Source organism: Malaclemys terrapin, chromosome 1 (genome assembly GCF_027887155.1).
Source record: "Malaclemys terrapin pileata isolate rMalTer1 chromosome 1, rMalTer1.hap1, whole genome shotgun sequence".
NCBI lineage: Eukaryota > Metazoa > Chordata > Testudines > Emydidae > Malaclemys > Malaclemys terrapin.
In genome coordinates this window covers 154,322,487-154,341,269 of record NC_071505.1, presented here as the reverse complement: position 1 = coordinate 154,341,269, position 18,783 = coordinate 154,322,487, and the positions used below count along the sequence as shown (strand labels likewise).

Sequence of the window (18,783 nt, the reverse complement as noted above, 5' to 3'; positions counted from 1 at the left end):
AGGCAGCTCCGAGGCTGGAAAAATGTACACTTGGAAAAATGTAAACTCGACATGGAGAGCAATGGTAACTGTGATACTATTCAGCTAATGCTCCTACAAACACTAACAAAGACGCTGCCAGGCTGCTTCAGATTATGTTGCCAAACCTGCAGCTACAGGAGAACCAAAATTATGGACAGTGGGGGCACCCATGCTAATGTGTTATTTACTGCTCATACTCCAATGTTTTTGAAAATATTACTCAATGTGTGTAGAAGGGCTCAAACCCGAACTGGGAGTCTGAATGCTCTCAAAATGCCGGCATGTGCTTTGCATTTCAATCCATATCAGGATCCAAACTTCCTATCTGAAGCCAAACTTTCACCAAGATCCTAACTTCCCCCTGAACTTTTTGAAAGGTTGATCTCGGTCTGCATCTAGATCCTAGCGCTTCTTCTCACTCCCACCTCAAACTAAAATACTTAATTCGTGAACTTTGTGTAACTCAAAGTTATGTGATATGTTTGTCGATGGCTCTCTCCTTCTCATGAGTGGGCAGAGTTAAGGGTTGTTGGATATTCTGAATGCTTGATTGTTGGCATGTCTAGATTTCTTTAAGACTGCATGAACCGTAAAAGTTACATTCTTATCTACATCACCTTAACTGAGTATTAACATACATTTAAACACTTAGGTTTTATTAGTCGTACAGTCTTGGTATGTATTTTTTTGTAACTGTTTTACAGTTTAGCAACCTTAATTTTAAGTAAGCTAAATTTTTTGTCTGGGAATGTCCTCTAAGCTGTATATCACATAAGCTCACCAAGCAAGTTGAGATAAAAATTTAGATTATTACTGTATGGAAAACAAGATTTAGTTTCAGCTTTTTTACCTGTCAAAAAATTCCCTGGTTAGCACATTACCATGTAAATGGGCCATGTCCCTCAGTTACATTGGTGCTCCCCTTGACTTCAAACAGGTAATGGACCGCAAAATTGGGTCTAGTTTTTTTTTTAGGTCAATCTTTTGAGCCACTCCTTGCTGTATGTTATCACCAGTAAATATATACTGATGCAAACATGCAAGGATATAAACACATATACTGAGGAATAATTAAGGTCCTGATCCAGCAAGGTGAAGAGCACTTTAGATAGATTTAACTGTACCCCCCATCACCCAAATTATATAAATAAAAGCAGAAGTTATAATTTTATGAATGAAAATGTGCTGACTCTCATTACGGCCAATGTTTCAGGCTAAATTGCAACTCCACCCTCCTGACTCAGTCACCAGAGTTAATCATTAACTCTGACGTGCTTAGTGACTGGCTAAAATGTGGAGTAGTTTGCAGAACAAAGCCAAGAGGTCAGGGTCAAACTACAGGGAGCCAGTGACAATGAACTACTTTTTTTTTTTTACCAGGCAGCAATGAAAAGTTGGTGTGTGGAATTAAACTTGACTAAAAGTTATTTTATAATGATGTTTGTTGCAACACCTGGGATCTAGTTGGTCTCTCAGCTTTTCTTGTGTCTACAATGGTCCACACCAGTAACTATGGGGTGCTATTTGTGGGAGGAAGGCCATAGTCTGCTCCACCCCAGCGGCCTTGGACTAAGTCAGGATCCTGCACCATCCAGGTCAGTGAGAGATTTGCTATCAACTTCAATGACCTGAGATCTGGCAGCCCTCAGTTACCTACTACTGTCGCTCTCTTTTAAGAGGTTGAAGTACTTTGTTCTATCTCTGGGCAAGCTGAACAGCAGCTGCCCCAAATAACACTCTCCAAATCCAGTTCAGGTCGATCTTTAACCAGAGGTTATTAGTAATTTTGCAGAGGCCGGAGAGAGAGAGATCTTAAAATAACCAACACGTAGAAACAGGAATACCTACTTGAATCCTATGGAAATCAGGGGTAGCCTGCTACTAAAGAGCACTCAAATATCAATTAAAGAGTCTGTCACAAGGCGGAAAAGTTCTTCCTCTCTCTCACAGCCTAAAGCAGTCTCTTCCTTCTTCCACTCAGCAAATACTGAACACATCCGCCTAAGGACAAGGGGACAGGGTAACCACATGCCCCTTCTCTGTCTCAGTTTGGCTATAACAAGGGCAAATGTCACAAGTCTGTATCAGGATTTGGGGATTGCCATTGTCAGTTTCCCATCTGCAAAATGGGAACAACAATACTCCCTCTGACCATCTGGTCTATTTAGAATGTAAGGTTTTTGGGGCATGGATTGTCTCTCACTATGTACCTGTACAATGCCTAGCACAATGGGGCCCTAATCTTGATTGGGACCTCTAGGTAGGAGGGTAATACAACCAATGAGTAATCCTCTTCCTCCTGCTTTGGTCAATAACACATAGGATTAAAGTTTTCCTTTTACAAACATACTGGGACAAACTTACTCTCCCCAGAGCAGAAGGCCACTCTCCGAGTCCCTTGTGCACACAGGATATTTATACTAGAAGTGGGATTCGTCAGGGAAGGGCAAGCGAGATGTAACAAATACAATTGCCAAGGAGCCCTAGGTTAGAGACTGCCTGGGCTATGAGATGAATGAGCACATATGCTCTCAGTTTGGCCCTGCCTTCTTTTGGGACAGCAATAGCTGGCTCCAGACCACCCCTCGGACAGACCAAGGGCTACAGGTAACACATTCCAGGCAGACAACCTGCCTCTGGGCTTGCAGCCTACGTTCCAACAGCAAAATCTGGAAGGACCCAGGAGGTGAAAGGAGTCCATGACCTATTCAGCACAGGACACAATGCAGTTATACAGCGCAGAGCAAAAAAATAAAATAAAAGCTCATAAGTTTTCCCACCATTATTTTTAACATTAATTTTGTGGTTTGTTTTGCAAAGTCTTGGTTGCACTTAACATTTCACTTTTTGCCAAAAATGTAGCAGAAAACTTTGCTACAAGATTTTCACATTTTGATACAAAATTTCTGGAAGCGACTCAGCCAAGGGGGGGGAGGGGAGAGAGAGAGAGAGAGAGACACACACACACACACACACAGGTCAGAGCTGGAGGTGAAACTCTGGAGTTCCTGTGTCTGTACCCAGATCACTCCAGCACACCTCTCTCAGCTGGATGGAGTGCAGGGATTTGCATACTGTCAGGTTATAGAAGCCAGGACCCTGTTGGTGGCCATAGTTGAAGGGCATGCATTTGGGGAGCTCATTTTCTAAACAAGTATCCCAGAGAGATGATGCAGTGCAGAAATAATTCTACACCAAAAGGTCTGGCTTTTATTCAGGTAGAAAAGTGACTGCTAGGGTCAAGTTTCTTCTCCATTTGGGCATTACAAGGGATTGTTCTCAGATTGGCATGAGAACACAATAGGCCAAATTTATCTCTGGCATAACTCCATAAAAGTCAATGGAGTTATACCAGTGATGAATTTAGTCCAGTCTCTCTCTCAACTAATCAAGTAGCCAGCAACAGCACACCACAGTTTCATGGTAGCAACATCTGCAGCATCATAATAGTGGCAGCGTAAGCAAATTTCCCATCGAAATGTATGAAACTGACTAGAGCCTGCCAGCTCCACTATATAGTGACGGGGAACCATGAGTGGGACCCACAAATCTGTCTTCCTACTGGAGAGTGAATTCACTCTCTCTGAAGTTCACCTAGTCTGAGGCCCAAAATATTTGTTATTATGTATTATTAAAATGCTAAATTATCCACACACAAAAAACCCATCACCATTGCACTTTTCATAAGATCAGTGGTTTGCCTCAGAGTCTTGACCAAAATTTCCCCCTGCTTGTGTTGTGTGTCATTTGGTTGCTACACTCCACTCCAGCAGTGGCTGCACTTCAATGCAGCTGTACAGTATATAGAGAGATTTAAAGCATTTTGAGATGAAAGGTGGTACATTAATATTATTATTCCAGCAATAAAGGTCTAGTCTGGGCTATTCAAAGACAGAGACTTTGGGGATTTGCTATGAGGAAGTTTGTACTAGCCCTCTCCGTCTCATCCTCAATAAGCTTTTCAGTGCAGTCCTTCCCTAGGATCAAGCGAATGCGTATTACATCACTACTATTTCATCAGGTATGACAAGCGAAGTGGTTGTATGTACCAGGACCATAAAACCCTTCAGAGGTTCTTTTTTATTTCTGCTTAGCTGGGTTTTCAGTTAATTACAAAACGGAGATTAAAAAGAAGAGTTAGAAATGTATGCATTCTAGGAACCAAAAAGCTCTAGTAATTTATAAAACAATGTCCGTTTGCCAAGGAATCAGAATGCCGTATTCACTGTTTCATTACATTAAAAATGCACATTGATTGATGGTCTTCGTTATTGTTGCTTTAACTCAAATTGTCATAGGAGAAACAATTGACAGCTGCAAAGCCATGTTGTGGGGCCAAATGCACCAATGATAAAAAAGTAATTTAGAAAAAGAGGAATGTTTATGGACTGCAAAGCACACGCTATGAAATAATATGCATAAGTCTGTAAATGCACTGCGGATTCAGAGGACATCATGCACCATGACAGTGGTGTTTGAGTTCATGCAATTAGAACATTGAGATAGAACTTCAGCCTTAAAATTCATTGGGGAGAAGCAGGGCCAGATTCACTAGTATACACTCCAGCTTCTTTGTGCCACTTCTTTCATGAAAAGCAGCCAGGGTGCATTGGTGAATCTGGGCCATATTGTTTAACAATATACATGGAAGTCTGCTAGATATACTGAAATGCCTGTCAACACTGGGTGGTTTATCTTTAGGGGTTAAACCCTTTCTCTGCTGAGCATTTAAAGCTTTGGCCTCTCCCCAATCTTGGGGGAGGGAGGGTGGAGAATGATACCCTACTCACTCTCTGCTTGTTAAAATTTTCACTGATGTATGGCTGGGTGGTCCAGAGCATTAGTATTGTCATGGAGACTTTCATTTCTAGTTACTGGTTCCAATCCAGCCCACATAAGCAGTGATCAATAGCTACCATTTGATGACTGACTGGTGCTTTATGACAAATTAGTTTGCTGTCTTAGGGCTGGTATACACTTGAAAGTTATACCAGTATAACAGTCAGTTACAGGCTTGATATTTTTTTATATTTTATTTATTTTTTTACAGATATACCAAGAAAAAGCTATAGTATATACATAGGAAGAGTAAAAGCACTTTTATGCCAGCATAACTGGTATGTGTACATGTACACACCACTTTAACTATACTGGATGAGTTAAAGGAGAACAACTTTCTAGGCCTTGCCTACACTACACATGCTTTGCCAGTACAGCTATACCAGCAAAACCTCCTCATGTAGATGCAGCTTTTATGCCAACAGAAGGCATTTTTCCATTAGCATAACACCACCACCTCCCTGAATGACACTCGCTATGCTGAGAGAAGCATTCTTCCGGTATGGCTGTGCCTACACTGGGGGTTTTGCCAGCATAGCTATGCTGGCTGGGGTGTGTGGTTTTTTCACCTCCCCCGACCAACAGAGCTATGCTGACAAAACTCTGTGGTATAGACCTGGCTAGAACAATGCCTTAATCAACTCCCAGCGGATAGGTGTTGAAATCACAAAAACACCATGACGATTGATTAAATGAATCATGGAGACTAAACTGTCTTCTCACCCCTGGAACTAGCCTTCACTAAAAAAATGAGGTCATGTTAGAATATGACCTTGAGTCATGTTAACCAACATGATATCATGTTAAAGCATGACTTTGTAATCTGTGCGGACAAGAACAAATTGTGTTTAAAATTGTGTCAGCTGGCCAAGTGTAAGCCCTACTGGGTAAGTACTTTGCTACTTGCTGTATAAAACAAAATTCACCAAATAAATAAATCCAGCACAAAATTCACATGTACATAAACAGAAAAAGCTTTAATTCTCCTGCTATGCATGGTTGTATAGTTTGCTGTTTCATAGTGTTTGCTTTGGTTTCATACGCTGTCAGTTGTATTTTGTCTGAAGTGAGCTTTCTTTAATTCTAGCGTCTTAATTTTTATTGAATTTTAATGAAAATGTTAAAAGCCAAAACCAGACACGAATTACGGAATTAACATAAAGCACAGAATAGACCTATTGATACACATAATTACCCATGGATGTCTAAAACAAAGCTGATCACCAAGAGGAGTTTTTGCAACCTTATGCACTTGTCACATTGCTAAACATGCCTTCAGGATAGGTCCAGCCAGTGAGAGGATTCTGATGATATAATGCTTCTGACATAGGTTCACTACTTTGTTCAGCAACACCCTGAGAAAGTTGTATGGGTGGAGTTCTCAAGCAACATCATGAACTAGAATTCTGCCTCCGGCTTGCTCGTGTAGTTGAATTAATTTCTCTTAATAAAGTCACCAGCTGTTTTATTTTTAACTTATCACTAGATTTCAGTACTGTTACTCCAAACACAACACATTTTAAATAGCTCCAGATAGGGCCGGCTCCAGGTTTTTTGCAGCTCCAAGCAACAAACAACAACAACAAAGCCGGAGTTCCGCCACTGAAGCAAAAACAAACAAAAAACAAAAAAAACCCAGAATGCCGCCCCTTGAAAAGAGCCGCCCTAAGCACATGCTTGGAATGCTAGTGCCTAGAGCCGGCCCTGGCTCCAGAAATTGCTAGGTTTATTTTCTAATTTAAAAAAACCCGGCTATAAAAAGGGTGTGTGGATTTGCTGAACCTTACCTCCAAAAGTCCATCCTCTGGTAGATCTGTACAGTGGACAGCATTCTGAATCTTGTTTTTACCAAAGATGGCACGCAGGGTTCCAGGTCGGAGGTGACGGGCTATTTCCTATTGAATATATAAATATTAACACTGTGTGAACCTTACAGCTGTGTTACATCGTAGACCGTACAAACAAATATCAAGTAAAGAATTAATTGTATGTTGATTAATATATGTATAGTATACCAAAAATGAAAATTAAGAGGTAAGTTCCAACTTGGACTTCATGTATGCATTGTGTGGCTGAAAAGCCATGACCAGGATGGGAACCGAAGGGTGAAAATAGTCTGACATGAATCTACTGTAATTCATAGATTCCAAGACCAGAAAGGACCATCTAATCTGACCTCCTGTATAACACAAGTTACAGAACATTCCAAAAATAATTCCTAAATCATTTCTTTTAGAAAAACCATCCAATCTTGATTCAAAAATTGTGACTGAGAACCCACCATGACCCAGTGGTGAATTACTCTCACGGTTAAAAAAATATTCCCTATTCCCAATCTGAATTTGTCTAGTTTCAACTTCCAACCACGGGGTCATATTATAACTTTCTCTGCTAGACTGAAGAGTACATTATTAAATATCCCTACCTAGGGAACAGATATTTAATAATGTACTCTTCAGTCTAGCAGAGAAAGGTATAACATGACCCCGTGGTTGGAAGTTGAAGCTAGACAAATTTCTAGATTATAATCAAATCACCCCTTAACCTTCTGTTTGTTAAGCTAAATAGACTGAGCTCTTTGAGTCTATCACTATGAAACCACCAGGGATTGTCAGCAGGGGTAGAACTCAGGACCTTCCACAATATATGCATAAGCACCTAACACTTGAACTAATGGAATTAGCTGTGCATATGTAGCAGGCTCTTATCCACTACATGGACGAGTCACTAGAGATGAAACACGATCACACACACGTCGCACATGCAGAGTGCTACACTAGCTATCCTCCAACCTGAAGGAAGCAGATTTTCACTTTAAATTTGACATTGTCAAAACTGAGCTCCTGATCCACCCTCAAGCCCCTTCCTCTTTTCTCTGTCACTGTGGACACCACCATCTATCTTCCTCCTAATCATTCAGCCCCATAACCCCAGGCATCAACATATTTAGGCTATATCTAAATCTTGCCCTTTCTTCCTTCGTAACATTTCAAAGATCCACCTTTCCTCTCTGTCCACACCCCCAAACTGCTCATTCAGGCGCTTATCTCACATCATGACTCCTGCAACCTTGCCCCACTCTAGTCCATTCAAAGCGTTGCTGCTGAGATCACCTATCTGTCCCATTGTTGTGACCATGTCAATCCCTCCAACCTCATACGAGTCCTGTCTCAACCATGCCAAATAAAAGTTTCTTGCCCTTACCTTCAAGGCCTCTCACAATGTAGCCCAGCTATACCTACCTGCTCTATTATCTTATTGTGTTGTCATTTGTCCCCTTTGCTCTGCCAACAATGCAGGATTGACCACCCACTTGTCTGCCTCTCCCACGAACACCTTTGAGCTTCCTTCCATTCCATCCCTTAGGCATGGAATATCTTCCCGGAAAAAGCCACCATAATGCCATTGCCCTGTCCTCCACCTTAATGACTACAGACCACCACCAGCTGAGAGGGGTCAGGTAGGTGATGAGCTGAGACTATTGCTACTGAACAGCTGATTTGTCTTAACAACAAAATATACACATACCAATCAACTGTGCACATAGCTAGTCTCTGAAAAAACAGGCTCATGCTACTCTTACCCTGGCTTTTCACACTCCAGTTTCATCCACCTGTTATGTCTTGTCTTAAACTAAGATTGAGGCAGGGATGGCATTCAGCACAACAAACCCCAACCTGACTGAGGCCTGCACATACTTCTGTAATATGAATGGTAATTTAGTTAACATGTACCCATCTGAAAAGCAATTAAGCCATATTATGGCTGGATTGAATCTGGCCCAAACCACTTTCTGATGAGAAGCTTCATTTCCCCATTGTTACTGTGTGTATGCCAGTGTTAGGTTATTGTTTACTTTGTAGTTACTGCTTTACTCTTTAGTTGTGGACACAGGAGAACACATGATGAAGACAGTCTTAATCTCAATGGCATTTACAAGGTTTTGCTTCCTAGTAAAATCATGGGAGTAGTTGGGAGGTGGGAGGGGACATTGCCCTCCCCCCCCGCAAACTGCAAGCCATGGGCAGGTGCAGAATTTGCCCCTCTCCCCCCACGCGGCCCCATTAGCCTGACTGGAGCTGCCCCCCCAAATACAGAATTCAAACTACACCTATGAGTAAATTCCAAGAGATTCTCTTAAGAAATAAAAACCTCCTATACCAGATCATGTATTGGGATCGCCAATAACCTGAGATTGATGAGGGAACAAAAATCACATGTGAGTGTACTGCATCTGCTTTGGACTTAAATGAAGCCTGGCTTGAAATGACTGCTGCTCCCAGTTGGCAGAGAGCGATAACAATTTGGCTGCTAGAAGCTTGAAGAGAGCCCCAGGCTTTCTGTCTTTTCAAGTAAAGTTTAAAAAGACATTACAAATATTTCTGTAGCCATAAAATGTTAGCTACCACTTCAGCAAGAATTAGCTCAGAGGCAGACTTGAAAGTCAAAGTTTCATGTTCACACCTTTTCCCCTCCAGCTTATCTAAAATGCTGCTTCTAAAATCATTTTCCTCTCCCACTTTTCCAACACGTCCCTTCTTTCTCTGAATTCCTTCAGCACTTTCCCCTCACTTTTCTCATAAAATTCAATCTCCTTGTCCTCACTTTTACATCCCTACAGAGTCTTGCTGTAGCCTACATCTCAGCTCTCTTTTCTTCCTACTCCACTTCCCAAGTCTCCTTTCTAAGTGCCCAGCATCCGTCCTTCTCCCATACTGCCTCTTATGCTTGGAAGTCTGTTTTTTCTTTAGCACCCTGAGACCTCCCAATCCTTCTCCAAACTTCCTCCAGGAAGCTTTCCACAGTGGTTGCTTGCAACACATCTCTCATTTCATCTCTCTCACAAACTCATGGCACCTATTGTACGAAGTCTAATTTTCCTGTGCCTGCATTAGATCATAGTTCACTGAGTCAAGTGTTGTGTCACCTTGTATGTTTAGTGTAAAATAAATAAAATAATAATAATACTTCTTGAGCAATCTAAATAGATTCCTATTGCCTTCAGTTAATATATGTGACCAGAGAATTTGCACTAAGTAGCCAAACAAGGGACCAACAAAAAATCGGTTCTCTTTTAATTATTAGTTCTTTATTCTATTGCAGTAACACTGAAAAACCCACCTCTGGGATCAGGGACCCAATATACTAGGCACAGTATAAAGAACCAACACAAAAACAGTTGATCTTCAGTTAAACATTAAAAAAAAGTATTGGAAATCTTGAGGATACTTCCTAAGTGGTCATTTCAGACGGGGCATTGCCTGTAGAACGCAAGCTACAGCTACACTACAGAGCTTACAGCGGCAGGGCTGCACCGATACAGCTGTAGCGCTGCTGGTGCAGACCTTCTAAGCCAACGCTAGAGAGTTCTCCCGTCAGCTTCGTTACTCCAGTTCCTGCAAGGGGCGGTAACTATGTTGGTGGGAGAAGCTCTCCCACCAACATAGCGCTGTCCACACCGGCGCTTATATCGGTGTAAATTACATTGCTCAGTCCATCATGAAAAACACCATGCCCACAAATATGCCTGTCTTGATCTCTTTAAGAATGGCCCTACCTCAAGTGGCAACATCCTGACTTAGTTTCCAAATGATAATTTTTGACCATAGTCTTCATTGCTCTAGACACCACTCCTTGTTGCCTCAAAAGTCTCAGCAAGGGATAGAATTAATTCATGCATTATACTTCAGGTCAGACTAGATGACCACAGTGGTCTCTTTTGGCCTCATAATCTATGAAAGAGCTTGAAGTTCCTGTCATCTTCTGGGACTTAAGTAGATCAACTTGAAATGTCTTTGAAAATAAGGTCACATTTTAAGATAAAGATAATCCTTTCCAAGTTGCAGAATACCAAGTTAATGGTTACGACTGATGCAGTGCACAACATCATGAGGAGTAGTTTGTCTGAATTTGGCCTGCATGCCATTTGAGCAGCCCATATCCACCTGTGCTTCTTCTAAATTCAGGTCAACCAGTTTTGAGATATGCTCTTCTATTGTGATCACTATAATGCCTAAACTGTTTTTTATTCCACGGGGTTATATCATCTAAGTCTACGTAAGCAGAGCCTGAGGTTTCCCAATCTGCACAGATCTGACGTCAATTTAGCCATCAGCAACTATAAGTGATAAGGTTTCTGTTTGTATTTTTGAGATACTTCCCAAGGAGACGAATTTGTTGTCTTTATAAAGTCTTTCATTTGTTTGGGTGTTAGCGTAGTTGCTCCAAGATGCTTCAGCTTTGGCCTACCAGTTGAAGAGTATTTCAAAAATCCGAAAAACTGAAAACAGGCTCCATGTTAAACACTTGGTTCTCTTCCTCTATTTTATGAAGTAATTAGTAATAGGAGCTTCTTGTTGACAAAGTGACGCATTTTCTGTTTACATGCACTCCAAATGAGCAGCAGAAAGGTCAAATACATGTAGGGAATCAATACTAAAGGTCCAATACCCACTTCCAAGTCTTACCAGAAAACTTCCTGTGCTTTCTGAAAATTGCACTAAAAACTTTTAATTGTTTTGACATGTAGCCAACTGATATGTAGATTATCAGAAATTCTGGAATGAGAGTTTATATCTAAGTTCCTTATATTCTTTAGCATAACCTCTTGTCCCCTGCGTATTAAATTTACTTGGCTTAAGGCCCTCAGTATTGCTCTCCACTGAGTCAGGCTAATTTTTGTTAAGCCCCAAAACACCCAGCCAGGGTGGTTTGACATGTTCCAGACATTTTTCATTTTTTTTTAATCAACCAACTCTGTGCACATATAGTTGTGTGTTTAAAGCAGTGTGAGAGTCAAGGATTGATTTGCAAATGAAATTGCTTGGCCCAGGGAGCAGCAGCCAAGTATGCAATTGCAAGGCTGTAAAAAATGTATCAGATCGTGTTTGGCAGCAGTAGCAGCAAGTAATCAAACTGTAGTTTATTTTACTACAAAGTCTGCTCTGACTTGGTTGACAAATTCAACTACTGCTTGCCTTGCTAGTAAAAAAAAAAAGACAGCGTTTGAACTCGGATTGAAGCCACGTCCCTTTTGCGAGCTATATTCGCCCACTTAAAATCAAATCATGCTCTGTATTGTAACCTCAGCAGCTGCTGCCTAAGCTTGCAAGTCTCTGAAAAATTGCTACACAGCCTATTCTCTTCAGCTCAGCCTCTTCTCTTTCCTCTCCCCTCAGGCAGTTCAATTCTCTTTGCTTCACTCCCACTGATTTCTTCTAGCCAACCTTCCCTCTGACTGGCAGCCTAATGGTGCTGCAGGCTTGATATCACTCAATCCGCCCACAGACTTCCTATTCTGTGGGCAGGAAACTTGACACACTTACTAGCCCATACAGCATTTCTACTTGTCCTGGACTTTTCTGATCTACACTTGAGCACAATGCTGGTGCCTAAATGACTTCTCACAGAAAGTTAGTCCATTGTATTATTTAGGAATGCATCTGCCATAAACAATGGCCAAATTCAGATCTGGAGTAAACAGATGTAATTCTTATGCCAGTTTCTGGGCTAGATTCAGTGGTGATGTAAATGAAAAGTTACGTATGAGGTGTAAATTGGTCAGAAAATGGATGTAAATGGTAAAATAACTCAATGATTTGCAATTCAGTAGGTCTGCAAAACGTGTGTAAATTACACACTGACAGGTGGAAGGGGAGTGTGCAGCAAAGAGCAATTAATATGAGGGTGTAAGAAAAATAAGAGGTAGCCAAGCTTTGTGTACTCGCAGTCTTCAAAAAATAGATTAGTGGCTTTATTTGAGTTCCATTCCCAGATCTGTTTTGACTCAATGTATGACTGTAAGCAAGACAAGATGGGTGAGGTAATATCTTCTGTTGGTGAGAGAAAGAAGCTTTTGAGCTTACAAAGAGCTCTTCTTCAGGTCTGGGTCCTTGGATCTGACAAAGAGCTCTGTGTCAGCTCAAAAGCTTGTCTCTCTGACCAACAAAGTTGGTCCAATAAAAGATATTATCTCACCCACCTTGTCTCTCTAATATCCTAGGATCAACATGGCTACAACATTTCATACAAAGATGACTTTAAGCAAGTCACTTAAACTCTATCGGTGAAATCTGGCCCCAGTGAAGTCAGTGGTAGTTTTGCCATTTACTTCAATGGAACCAGGATTTCACCTTTGTGTTTATTTATCCACCTGTAAAGACAAAGAGTGGGAGAAAAGAGCATCATCTCCATTTTCAGAGCGAGAACACAGGGAGATTAAGTAACTTGCCCAAGGTTACACAGGGATGTGCGACAAAACTGGAAAATGAGCCTAGATCTCCTAAATCCCTGCCTAGTTCCTCAACCGTCCTTGCTCTCTGGGTTAATGTTGCTTTAATTCCTGAGCAGATTTCAGATCAGGTGTCTGCCCAGTCCCCTCCCCGGCAAAGAGAGCCCCTCAATTCCATTTGGGCGTCTCCCAAAACCATTCCATCCAGAGTCTGCACAGAGGGGTTTCGTGTGGGCTTTCCCTCCCTGGCTCCCTATCACAATGCTGTTCTCTGCACTCAACCATTTCAGTTTTTAAAAAACAATCCAGTGTTTGGTTACCGTGCATTTTCTCAGATGGTAAGTAAATGAAACTGCTAAAAATTCTGCTCAGGTTGCCTTGCAGTAGAAAGGAGAATGCGAGCATATGCTGAGCTGAGCAGTGAGAAACACCCTAAATTATTCATCGACAGCGTGTTTATTGAGTCACTCATTTCATATCCAGTTTTTTAAATGTCTTTGTTTAATTGATGGTTTCAGAGATAATGAGACTGATGCTACAGAGTGAAACCGGGTATTGCAGCTGCTTGTGCTTGCTGCTGTCAGCTACAGCAGAGGTGAAGGATGGAAAAACAGAGATCACCTGCTTCTTTCTGATACAGAAGGGTAGCTGGCTCAGCTTGGAACGTATTTTGGCCCTTCTAAGCCACTGACAATGTAACCTAAGCAGAAAAGACTGGAGAGATTCTCAGACAGCAGTAGTATGCATTTCTTGTGTTATTACAATGGCACAATATGTGATGTGGTATGCAAGCCCCACTAGGGAAACTCAGCCCATATGTACTCTGTCCCAATTCTTTCACTGGGAACAATCCCATCATGCCTTTAAATGATGCAAGCATATAGTCAGGTCACATGCAGTTGTCTAGGAAGCCAGCTTCAGTTTCCATGGAACCTGTGTAGATTGGTTTTAAATCACATTCCATATCCTAGCCAGTTCTTGTGGTTCCACTGCAGCTGGGAGTCCTATACAGAGTGGGTGAGCTTCCCCCTAGTGCAGTCTACAGTACGAGTGACAGTTCCTCACAGACCTGCCTCTTTGGGGTACTTCAAATCCACACTAATAAAGGGTATATGAAGAAGGCTGTGATCTGTAACTCCTCTTCTGCATGGCTATCAACTGCTCTGTCACCCACTCGTTCCATTTTCAAACAAGCACCTTTGTGCTTTTTCCCATACTGCCCCTTACACTTGCGAGGTGCTCCGCAGAAACCCCTGCAAAGCTACCTCATTGTCCTCCTTCAAATCCCTCTGTACAGCTCTTCTTTTCTGTGATGCTTGCAAAAAAAACTTGACAATGGCTAGGCTGCTGGTTGCAGAGACGACTGCCTATCATGCTGACAGTATTGTCTCATTGTTTACTTGTACTCTTGTCTGTCTGTATCCATCTGTTGTCTCTCGCTTATACTTTGATTGCAAGCTCTTTGGGGCTGGGGCTGTTTTTTTGTTTTGTGTTTGTACAGCACCTAGCACAATGGGATCCTGGTCCATGGTTGGGGTGCTTAGAAGCTACACATAATAAATAATAACAGTCGACAACACTAAGCAAACAGTATTCCTCACTGGCAACAGACATTCTGAGTGTTAACTACAACTCAGCATCTTACAGTAACCAGGGCACTGTTCTGGAACCCAACCCCACCCCCCAACAGATTCTGAATAACACAAATGACAAACGTGAAAGGTGCTATATGCACCTGATCATGCCACCCTCTACTCCTACTGATTTCAAGGGTGTTGGAAAATGCTCAATACATCCCAGCACAGAGCCCTATAAGAGCAAATTATTAGTAGTAAGTGACTGACAGAGATAAACCACTGAGGGCTTCCTGTATGAAACTTTTTGGGGGCAATCATAATTGACTCTTACCCACAGACATTGCTGACCCTTACTACAGATCTCCTGTAGCACTTATGGAAAGATAAGGCAGATAGCCCTAGTGTCCTAACAGAGTTCCAGCTTGGTTAATTACATTCTGCTTTCTTACATTCTCCTTGCAGTTTCAGCTAGATATTCCTCTTCACTTCCTGACCTAAACACCACAACAACACTGCACATCTACAGTGTTCCAACTCAGAGCAGGGAGCATTTCAGTGATGGATAAAGCCATTTCTGTTTGTAAACAAATTACAGAATCAGAAGATTGTGAGGTGCTTTGGAATCTATTTAGATGAAAGTTGCTATGTAAATGCAAGGTCATTGTGACCAGCCATCTATCTATCCTTAGCTGAGGAACTGAAGAGAAGGGAGACAGTAGTTCACTGCTATTGCAATATCTTTTCCCCTTCTAGACACTGTGACCTCAGCACTTCCCTTATCTTCTGAAAAACACTGCTCCCTTTCTCTGTGGGAGGACTGGTATCACAAGAGACTTCATTTTGGTAAAATGCTCTCAGGGTTCGGGTTTTTAATCATTCAAAAAGTATCCCTGTTTCAACTCATAGAGCATAACCTCCCCATATGTCTCCAAAATTCAACAGAAGCCAAGCAAAGAAACAAACATCTTAGATAGAAATTAACCCAGATACCGAGTGCACTTCTAAAGCGCATTCTATAAATGGATCTCACATAATGCTGTATAGACACTAATGAATTTAGCCTCAAAAACACCACTGATAGGCAGGGAAGTCTTATTTTACAGATGGGGAAATCTATGATAGAGAGATTGATATATTTGTCCAAATCAAACAGTGAGTCTGTGGGTAGAGCCAGGAACAGACTAGAACACAGGTCTCCTGACTCCTAGTCCTGTGCCTTACTCACAAAAGCCATGTCTTTGCTGGGAAAAAAGGTGTGGCTTTAAAGCATGTTAAAACCCTAGCACAGACAGGGAAAGCAGTATTTTAACATGTTAGCTGGCAGGGGTCAATCCTAGAAGGCGCTAGTGCTAACAAGTTTTAAACTACAACTTGCCTTGTCTACTCTAGGATGTTAACATGCATTTAGCTAATGTGTCAAAAACACTACTTTTCCCCTACTGTAGATGTGGCCAAAAAAAAAAAAAAAATGCTTTTCTAATCCTACCAAGACATGTTTACACTAGTAAAAAGACATTGTGTTTTAAAATGTGTTAGCTAACATGGTTTTTAAAAAAGACTTTGCACCAAAATTAGACAAAGCAAGTGGTGTTAAAAAAATTCATTAGTTGGTTGTCGTCATCTAGTGGGGGAAGCAAAGGGTTGAGTACAACTATTCACCACATTTTTAAAATATAATTTGCCGTGTCTACACAAAACGCATAATATTGTGAAACATGACCTAATCTTCCCAGTCTAGACAAACCCATTTATGCATAGTAAGCTCTGGAGCTGCAGAGTTAAAGATCAAGACAGGCTACCAAAAATATTTAACCTTTTTGAGGCCGAGCACTCAAACCATACAATTCTATACAAATGATACAATTTTAGAAAGATCTATATTAGCTACAGAGAGCTTAACACAGTGTGTATTTCATTCCACACAGGTAAAGAATGTGCTGCTTTTGTATCATTATCATTTTGAGCGTAAAGAGAGTATCTATGATATGGGGCATCCCAGCCAACCTCTTTGGGTATGTCTACATTGCAATCAGAGGTGTGACTGCCGCACATGTAGACATACCCATGCTAGTTTAGACCTATCTAGCTTGGATTACAATAGCAGTGAAGCCATGGCTGCACGGGCACCAGAGCAACCTGTACAAGCCTGCCCAGGACACTGGGTATGTACTTGAGTGGCTAGTCCTGCTGCCATGGCACCCAGTGATATGGAGATGGGGGAGAAAGGCCAGCAGTTGAGACAGACAGGTAGGAATCATGAGGTTCTCTACCTGTTGGCACAGTCAGCTTCCCGAGGTGATGCTAGGTTTTTGAGGGGGTTTGTGAGACCTCAGGCAGACTTCTATAACTTACTTAAATGTATACGACATTAGGAGTGCTTGGAAGCTGGATGGATCAGGGCCCTTATTATGGGGATGCTACAATGCTCATCATGGTGATGGACGGTATAGGAAAAATAAATAGACTAGGTAGGTGTTTTAGCAACTGGGGGAAGGACGAAAAAGAATTATAGCAGCAAAAATGGGGATGGACCCCAGTTCCAGTCTCCCTCCACAAGTCACCAGAGACTCTGAAGGGAGACAAGGAAGCAGTTTTCTGAGCTCTCATCCCTCACTGCAGACAATATGGTTAATATCAGCTCTTCTCAGTTGAGTTTAACACTTAGCTCAATGCAATACCTTTTTTATACCTAATTGTGGCAGTTTTATGATTACTGAACCTAATTCAATGACTACCCCATGCAGGACTGATTTATGTAGAGGATTTAATGCTCCTGAAAGGTTCTGGCCTGAACGTTCTGGAGAATATAAATCTCTAACCATGGGACAAGCACAGCACAGAAAGAGGCAGTGCCAGCTGTCTCTACATTGTGGCCTTGTCAATGTGCCTTAGCAATGACTTGGAAGATCCACCTCTAGGATTTAAAGTAGAATTCGATGTCCATGACCAGTCTTTGGCCTCTCTGCTGGGACTGCCAACAAATCCCCAATAGAGTGGTGATTTTGCACACGTGGACATCTGCCTATTAGGAACAGGACTGAGTCAACCAACTCATTTCACCAAATAGATATCACATGGCAAAATCTCTTGGGCGCTACCAAGCTATGGCAGAGCACATTTAAACCAGCAGTTGAAACTGAAAGGATCTATATCCCATCACTAATTCCCTAACTGGTCTAATCTGCCCAAGAAGATATTTTCAGGTGGCAGTGGTTGATAGAGACCTCTTAATTAAAAGCACCTTGGTCTAATATAGTAAACTCTGTTGCCTGTCCAGGATGATTTTCATATGAAAAAAAGATACCTGAGCAGGTCATCCCCAGATGGTGGAGGTCTGCCATATGAGCTGCATATCAATAAGGTAAAAACCAACGTACTTATCTTTTTTTGTTTGGTTGGCTGGGTTTTATGAAAATACATTCAGAAGCATGTAGAATATGTCACAGAATTAACATTATGAACACTGAATACATGCCTATTAGACTTAGACATTGGGGTCTAGATTCTCAGCTGCACCCAATACACACTGCACCCAATACACACTGCACGTTTTGGCAGGGGGCAAAAAAGGAGGCAGTTCTGCACCACACTGGTGACTGTGTAGTTTAGAGCAAACTCAGGGAGCACAATGGAGTGCTGGTCATATCCTGTTCCTTGTGGGTACATCCCCTATTGAGCCTGCTACACTAGGGGCCAGGCAGAGAGTGGCATAGGGCAGTGTTAAAGGTAGAAGGGAATCCTGAACCAGCTAAATCTGTTGGCTTTATGGTTCTATTGTATTATTAGATCAGCACAAAGAGGCAATATCATAGAGAAGAATCTGACTCTGGAAGTTTACCCTTATAAGGAAATCATTAAACCACCTAGCTAATAGGCCTTGGCACAGTCTGTACCAGATTTTTCATTAGATCTGCAATAGCTGATACGCACAATTAAAACTGAAAGGACAGAGTCAGATGTTTGACCCTAAATAACATTTAAGCAATTCAATCATGTCCTTTCCATTACAGGCCTCCACAGACAGCATGACATAGTAACTGCTGCCTGTTATTGATCTGTTTGCTACTCTAGCTGACAATGGTCTGTGGCTGAATGAATTTTTTTTTAATTTAACTT

The 18,783-nt window shown here is 41.6% G+C and overlaps 1 protein-coding gene across 2 annotated transcripts in view; it reads right to left on the bottom strand.

Annotated features, from left to right (window-relative positions):
- NME7 (NME/NM23 family member 7) overlaps positions 1-18,783 on the bottom strand; it is a 184,442-nt gene that overhangs the window by 19,698 nt on the left and 145,961 nt on the right. For both annotated transcript variants that reach the window (XM_054044388.1, XM_054044383.1), the window contains one exon: positions 6,648-6,755. In XM_054044388.1, coding sequence (XP_053900363.1) covers positions 6,648-6,755 — 108 coding nt within the window. The remainder of the gene's footprint in view (positions 1-6,647; positions 6,756-18,783) is intronic.